Raw genomic sequence first — 7833 nt, 5'->3', positions numbered from 1 at the left:
GACCTACCTCCTCCAAATGTTACCTCCCTTGGGTCTGCCAAACAACAGGGGGTCTGGACGTGGGGCGAGGTCTGTGCAGTGACTTGGGCAGGTCTGTGCAGGACCCCTCTCTCTGCTCGAACCCTCGGAGGATGGTCTCCAGGCTCTTGGTGGCCAGCAGGTGGCTGGAGGACTTGAGGTCTCTCTTTAACACACCCTAGTCAAAATAGCAGGCTTATCACCATCTATTTGGCACTTACTGTGTACTGAGCATGTTAAGTCCATTTTAGGCATTACTCAAAATGAGTTTAAGAAATTATTTCTATGGAGGCATTTGCATTGTGAAATATTCAAACAATACAGTCGTATACAGAGTAAATGTGAACACCCTCCCATAAGCCATAGCCCCAATGATAATGACAGTTTGAGATGTGTCCTTCCGTTTCCTGGCGCACCTGTGTGATCTTATTTAATCCGCATGAAGCCTCAGGAAGCAAGCACTGATATCACCCTCGTTTCACAGGTGTGTTGATTGAGGCTAAGAGACATCAGGTTATTCGTTCAAGGTCACACAGCACTTGAGGAGGGGTGACTCGAACCCAGGCCTGACTCCAATGCCAGGAGGAAGAGAGGGGAAGGGGTCCCTACGTAGGAGGATTCCTCTCAGCTCAGCCAAAGTCCTGACTCACTCACTCAGTCATTCAACAAACGTTTATTGGGTGTGACTGTGTGCTGGGTGAATGATACATACGCGGGCCCCCTGCTCTCCTGAAACTCATGACAGAGGCACGTGACACCATCCGCTGACAAGGAATCCAACGACGAATGGAAGTCAGGTGAGCACAGCTAGGGAGAGAGGAAGAAAACGGAGCTGCCTGGGTAGATGTCAGAGGAACTTAAACTTCCATATTAAAAAGAAATATGGAACTGACTCTGGGTGGTGAACACACAATGGGATTTATAGATGATGTAATACAGAGTTGTACACCTGAAATCTATGTAATTTTACTAACAATTGTCACCCCAATAAATTAAAAAAAAAAAAGAAATGCGGTTCAAAATTCACATGATTCAAAATTCTAATAGTTCAAAGGGCAGGCAGTGAGAAGTCTCCTTCCCACCTCAATACCCAGGCCCCTGGGTACCCCCAAGAGCATCAATCCTCAATGGAGGTGATGTTGACCCCAAGGGGTGAAAATTGGTTCTAGGGGGCAGGCAAAAAAAACGTGTTTTTATGTATAAACTGCAGATGCACCTCAGATATATAAACAGATATACAGTGGATCTGTGGTATGAAACTTTCATGGTGGGGGCAACTACAAAAAAATATCTAAAACTGATTGCTCCTTGGGGCGTAATAATGAAATAAACCTTGAGAAACTATTCTAGAAGCAACCACAGTTCAGATTTCTGGAGAGATCTTCAGGGGCTATTCTAGGCATTTTCAAGAAAATATCTACGTATCCATTTGTTCCTGTTTTTACATAAATGGTAACATATCTGAAACTTTCTTCACTTAGAATATATCCTGGGAATCACTCCATGTCAGTGAACCCAGTGTGCTGGTTTCTTTTTCACAGCTGCACAGTATTCCTCTGTGTTTGAATGAAATGTATTTCATCCGTTCTCATGGACCAGCACATAACACTGAAAATGCATATGTTGTTTTGTGTGCTGCAGTGTACATTGGATAACAGTATTTACATCATTTCCCATATGAGTGACTGTATCTGAAGGAGAAGTTCCTGGATGTGTGATAGCGGGGTCAGAAGGTGTGTGCATTTGTCATTTAAGTAGACATTGCCACTTGTCCCACTTAGGGTTATCACCAATTTTCTTCTCAAGGTCAGAGAGTGCCAGTTTCCCCACAGCCTCACCAACTTGGCGTGTTATCAATCATTTGATCTTTGCCAAACTGAAATGTTATAAATGGTATTGCTGTTTGGTGTTAATATTCATTTCCCCTATGAGGTTGAGAACCTTCTACTGTGACCAAGAGCCATTTGTCTTTCTTTCCTTGTGAACTCAAGGTTCATATCCTTTGCTAACTTTGCCATGGACTGTTGCAGTATTTTTCTTATTGATTATTTATATTATGGACAGCATCCCTTTTTGTTATGTTATAGTTTACTCTGTCATTTGTCTTTCAAAAATTATTTATTAAATTTATTTTTTAAATTGTCATTTATCTTGACTTTGTTCAGGGTGATTTTTACCTTGTATGGTTTTTTTTTGTGTTGTTTTTTTTTTTTATGTTTACCTGAAGTCAATTGTTTTCATCATTCCATTTATGGCACCTGAGTTTTGTGTCCTACTGAGAACAAGGAAGGTGAGAAGGAGCATACTGACAGGAGGTGCAAAGGTCCTGAGGTAGGAGGGGTCTTGGCATTTATATTAGTCAGGGTTCTCCAGAGAAACACAAATAATAAGAGGAATAATAATACATGGAGAAAGAGAGATTTATTTTAAGAAATTGGCCACAAACTTTTTGAGGCTGTCAAGTCCAAAATCTGCAGGATAGGCTGGCAGGCTGGAGACCCAGGAAGAATTGCAGTTTGATTCCAAAGGCAGTTTACCAACTGCCAAAGGAGGCAGAGGCCCTCCTTTCTTGGAAGACATCAGTCTTTGTTCTATTAGGTCCTTTCACTGATTAGATGAGGCCCAGCCACATTATGAAGGATAATTCATTTCATTGGAAGTTTATTGATAATGTCATTTAAAAAGATACCTTCACAGCAACATCTAGACTTGTGTTTGATCAAACACCTGAGTACCTAGCCTAGCCAAGTTGACACGTAAAATTAACCATCACAAGTCCACCTCTCGGCACAAACACATTTCCTTAAACCATACTTTTGCAGTACATGATGTGGGGCCCCTGCTCCTTGTACTACTCCCACAGGACCCAGCAGGACAGGAAGGCATACAGCGAGGTCAGGATGCAGCCCCCCATCCACATGAAAAGAGCAGACCCCAGGCGTGTGTGTATGTGCATGGGGGGATCAGGGTCTCTGGTGCTTTCAGTGCCCTGGGTGGGGAGTGACAGGCAGCAAGTGCAGGTTTCCCCATGACTCCTGGGATGAGGTGAGATTTCTCACAACAGACTCGAGGTAGTGAGCTCCCCATTCTTGGGAGTGTGCAAACAGGAGGGGCTCGTGCCCCAAGGATTACAGAGAAAATTTCTCCCCCAGGCAAGGTTTGAGTTCAGGGAACCTTAGTCTGGTCTAAATGAGAGTCCACCCAGCATCCCAGGGATAGCAGGGGTTTTTGCATCCTCTTCACATCCTGTAGCATCAGAGTCTCAGCCTGTCCCACATCCCCTCTGTGTGAGTGTGTGTGGCTGGAAGTGCCCTGGCACCTCCACTTAGGTCTCACTTGAGGTCTGGGATGATGGTTGGCTGCAATCATTTCGGTTCTAAATTCCAAGCAGCCCTCTGTGCCTTGAGCTTGGGGATACTGCCCCCTGGTGGGAAGAATGAGACATTCCCCCTTTATTTCCCTGTAACCTCTTGGGGTTTTTTGCTGATTTCTACAGATTGAGGCTACCTGCCTTGTGGGGCTGTGAGGCGAGGGCGATTTGTGTGCTCCAAACTTGCATGTTTGTGATCTGGAGATCTTGGCCTGACTATGGAGCCAACCTCCACTCCAGCTGAGGAGCACCTGGGACTGGACACCGTGAGACAGCATGGGTGGGGATAGCTAGGGCCCTCACCTACATTTATCATCTGATGGCAGATGCGGGGGATGGGTGTGATGGCCTCAATTCTCCACAAATAAATGAGCAGGTGAGTCAGAGACACACAGAAAGACTCAGAGAGACAGAGACAGCAGAGCCTGTTGAAAGGGGCTCAGTAAATATTGACTGGTTGAATGAATGAAGGATAAATATGGCAATTCCTTGGACCGGGAGGAGAGGATAAGTTTATTTTGCTGATAAACTGGGAGGATGTGCCCAGGCTGAAGGATGGGGTTTCTGGTGTTTGTTGAGCTGGAGGACCTGAAGGCAGAGGGTCCTGCCTCCAGCCAGGGCCAAAGGAGGTTGAGGAGGATGGCCGAGGGGGGGAAAGGAGCCAGGGCGCCCTGTGGGGAGAATGTCCAGCCTCCCCATCCTGTAAGGCTGGACTCCAGGCCTCTGCAGGGACAGGGTGGAGTGGGAGAGACTTCATAAGGGGTCCTCAGGGCAGATCCCAGAGAAAGCCCCTGGGGTGGTGTTGCAGGAATGTCAGATAGGACAAGTGTCTCAAGGTCTGGGAGGTTCTTACTAAATGCTTTTCTTGCTAAATGTTAAAATGTAGACACAGCTATAACCCCAACAGGATAAGTTTAGCCAACTGCGAAGAAGAAATCAACAAGCAATTAACCAATAGTGTATACAAGCAATGGCCAAGCCTTCTTCCAGAGGCAGAACTTTGGATGTGAATCCTGTCTCCTTTATTTGCTGCAAGTAAATAAAACCACCTAACCACAACCACGTCTCCTTCTTGAATAGAGCACCCCAAGCTACAAACCCCTTGAGTTTGGTAACAGGAGCAGGCTGAGCAAGGTCTGAGGAGATGGAGTAAACTAGGGGAATGGAGGGCGATGGGGATGGACAGCGCAGCACAGTCGGTCCCTGGAGACCTGTGGGGGGTGGGGGAAGGAAGCCAGTGTCCAGGTGGAGCCCCCACCTGAGGTATCTGGCCCAGGGTCATGGTGGGCTGGGCAGCCCTCGGAAATGTCACTGCCTATTGGTGTCTCAATGAATGGGATGGGACCTGGGGGTGGTCCTGGGGGTGGGTTCTGGGGAGTATCTGAAAATCCCAGGCTGGTGTGTCCTGGGTGTTCATCATGGGGAGACCCTGGGAGAGGGTAAGAAACAGGGGCACCGAGGGCATTAGTGGGGTCATCATGCGATGGTCCTGGAGACCAGAAATCTTTGGGAGGGGCTGAGGAATGAGGTCAGGAGGTACACTGTGAAACAGGCCATCCAGGAGTATTTCTGAGGCAGACACCGCAGGAAGTAGGCTGAGAGCAGTGGGGGCCATCTGTGGGTTTGGGAGTCTCAGAACGGGGTGCTCTTTGGGGATACAGATAGGGAATGGATCCTGGGAGACCTGGATGGGAAGGAGAAGTCTGGGGAAGCAAATTATGCCAGGAGTGCAGAGTTTTGGGGGAGGATGGAATTAGGGGTCTGTGGATACTGGGGTATCCTTCAGTGGGTCATTGTAGGAAGAGAACCCTTGAGAAGCAGAACACAGATCTTTATGGTGGATGTGGGGTTTCAGCACTTGTAAGGGGGATCCTAGGGGTGCTCAGAACATCAGGGTGTCAGAGAACTTTGGATAATCAGACAGGGGAGACCAACGAGGAGGTGGATTTGGGGTGCTCAGAACCAGGGATGTCTTGGCAAGTGGATTTTGAGGTTATGTTTGTGGGCATTAGAAAGAGGGGACAGATTACGAGGGTGGACCTAGGTCTTGGAACACTTGTGGAAAGATTCTGGGAGAGGGGTTGGAGCATCAGTGGAGTAAGTTCCTTGGAGAGGAACAGGTTATGGGTGTGGGTTTGGGGTCCTTGATGGACATAGCAAGGGAGTGAACTGGGGGGCTTAGAGTGCAGGGGGATCTCAGGGGCTATATCAAAAGCAGCAGATCATAAGGGTGAGAGATTAAGGGGTCCAAGTCTGGGAATGTCTTGGGGGTGCACTTGGGTGAAGTCCTAAGCTGAGAATGCCTTGGGGGGCACGGATCGTGGGAGATGGGTTTGACAGGGTTAGAGGTCTGTGTCTGGGTTGGGTCCAGGCATGGACCGACTGGCCCTGGGGAAAGGCAGGACACAGTTGGCTGGGTAGCACCGACTTTACTGCCCCCCCAGCCCCCGCCCACATCAGTAGCATTTGCGGTACACGATGTATGGCCCCTGCTCCTCGTACTGCTCCCGCAGGACCCAGCAGGACTGGAAAGCGCGCAATGAGGCCAGGATGGACCCTCCAATCCACACCGAGAAGTTACGAGTGGATCGCGCCACCACCACCGCGTGCGCCTCAGGGGCCAGAGTGCCCAACAGCTCCTCCTGGAAGCGGCCGGGGAACCCCAGGAAGAGTGAGGAGCCCCCGCAGAGCAGCACATTCTGGGCCACGTCCGCCCGCACCTCCTGGGGCACCTTGTGAAGACTTTGCTTGACCATGGTGGGGATGCCCACGGGCGACAGCCCAGGCATCTCCGGGGGACTGAACAGCAGTTCTGGGCACTGGAACAGCTCCTTGCCCAGTGTGACTGCCCGGCCATCCGGCAGCTTTAGGCTCTGCCGGCACTCGTGCTCTGGCCGTGCCTGCTCCTTCCGGAAGTCGGAGGCCACGTAGCAATACTGGTGCTTGATTTTCTCCACGGTGTGCAGGTCCTGCTGCCCCAGCGGCAAGCCGGCGCCTAGCAGCGTCTCCGCCAGGAAGGCGGTCAGGTGAGTGCCTGCCAGGTCCAGGCGCTCGGTGGCATGGGGCAGGTGGTAGCCCTGGAAGACGGGCACCGTGGAGGTGACCCCATGACCTGTGTCCACCACCAGCCCACTGACCCGCCCATGCGCATAGACAGACAGCACCGACTGGGAAGCCACGTACATGGCAGGGGAGCTCAGTGACTCGAAGGCCACCTCCACCAGCTTCTCACGGTTGGTGGTGGGGCTGAAGGGTGGGTCAGAGAACAGCAGTGGGTGGTCCCGGGTGGCCACGCGGAGGTCATGCTCCATCACGTGGCGCCAGATGAGCTCGGCTGCATCCCAGTCCACCACTATACCATTGCGTACCGGCTGCACCAACGTCAGCTCTGGGCACGCGCGGGCCGCCTCACCGACGAACGACTCCAGCACCGCCTGCCCCATGGTAGCTGACTTCTTCCACTGGCAGCCCACGACGGTGGCCACGGTGTAGGTGGGCTGGGCCTGCCCCGCGAAGCCCACCTTACAAGTTCCTGTGCCCATGTCGATGACCACAGCGCTGGTCTTTGGCGGCAACCTGTCACCCACCATGCTGGGTGCGTCCTGCTGCAGGGTCTTGTTCACCAGATTTGAGCTGGGGGTCAGGCCTGGCCCCGGGACCTCTGGGGAGCTCTGGGGCTCAGAGGAGTTGGCGTGATTTGCATCCATGGCTTCAGGTGGCAGGTGGGCTCCTGGGCAAGGCTGACCCCGTTCCTCTGGGTGTGGAGTGTGGGGAGGAAAGCTTGAGGCTGGGCCACATGTAGGCACAGGCAGAGACTAGGGGACCATCTATGACATCAGCTTGCCTGCTGCCCCCTCAGAAGACTTCACAATTTGGGGTTGGGGGCCCTCCCTGCCCCAGAAGCCTCACAGGGTACTTGTCTATGCTGCATTCCCTACAAAGGGCCAAATGTGGAGAAGTAGGATAGAGGGCTCTGCAGATGGGACCTCTGATGCAGTTCCCTGATCCAGAACCCAGAAGACCCAGGAGTCCTTCTGCTGCCTTGGCTTGAAGTTATGTATAGTGTGGTATTGAGAGCTGGTCACAGGCCTCCTTAGAATACTAAATTATTAATTCTTAGAATATTAATCAGAAAGTGGTCAGCTAGCATGGCTTTCTGGTTTCCAAGAGGGTAGGAGGTTGGATAATTAGTTCACAAACTCCTAGAAAAAATGCTACGTACCTCATTGCTGAATATCACTATGGTCACCTTCGAAGTACTCCCCTTGGAAAGCTATGCACCGACACCAGCACCTAGTCCACCCTTCAAAGCAATGTTGGAACTGTTTTCCTGGAATGGCCATCAGAACTGTCATCACATAACGCTTGATGTACTGAATGTCATCAAAATGTCTTCCTTTCAGTATTTCCTTTATCTTCGGGTAAAGAAAGAGTCATTGGGGGCC

General features: G+C 50.7%; 1 protein-coding gene across 1 annotated transcript; it reads right to left on the bottom strand.

Annotated features, from left to right (window-relative positions):
* Positions 1-5844: 5844 nt before the first annotated feature.
* Positions 5845-7095, bottom strand: ACTL9 (actin like 9). Its single transcript, XM_019757610.2, has one exon. It carries the CDS (start codon positions 7093-7095, stop codon positions 5845-5847), a length of 1251 nt encoding a protein of 416 aa, XP_019613169.2.
* Between the last annotated feature and the right edge of the window lie 738 nt (positions 7096-7833).

The sequence above is a fragment of the Rhinolophus sinicus genome, linkage group LG07 (genome assembly GCF_036562045.2).
Source record: "Rhinolophus sinicus isolate RSC01 linkage group LG07, ASM3656204v1, whole genome shotgun sequence".
NCBI lineage: Eukaryota > Metazoa > Chordata > Mammalia > Chiroptera > Rhinolophidae > Rhinolophus > Rhinolophus sinicus.
The sequence above is the reverse complement of the archived record's forward strand: the minus strand, read 5'-3'. Positions and strand labels throughout refer to the sequence as shown.

Coding starts and splice junctions, on each gene's coding strand:
- ACTL9 (XM_019757610.2), bottom strand. CDS start 7,095: ATGGATGCAAATCACGCCAACTCCTCTGAGCCCCAGAGCTCCCCAGAG.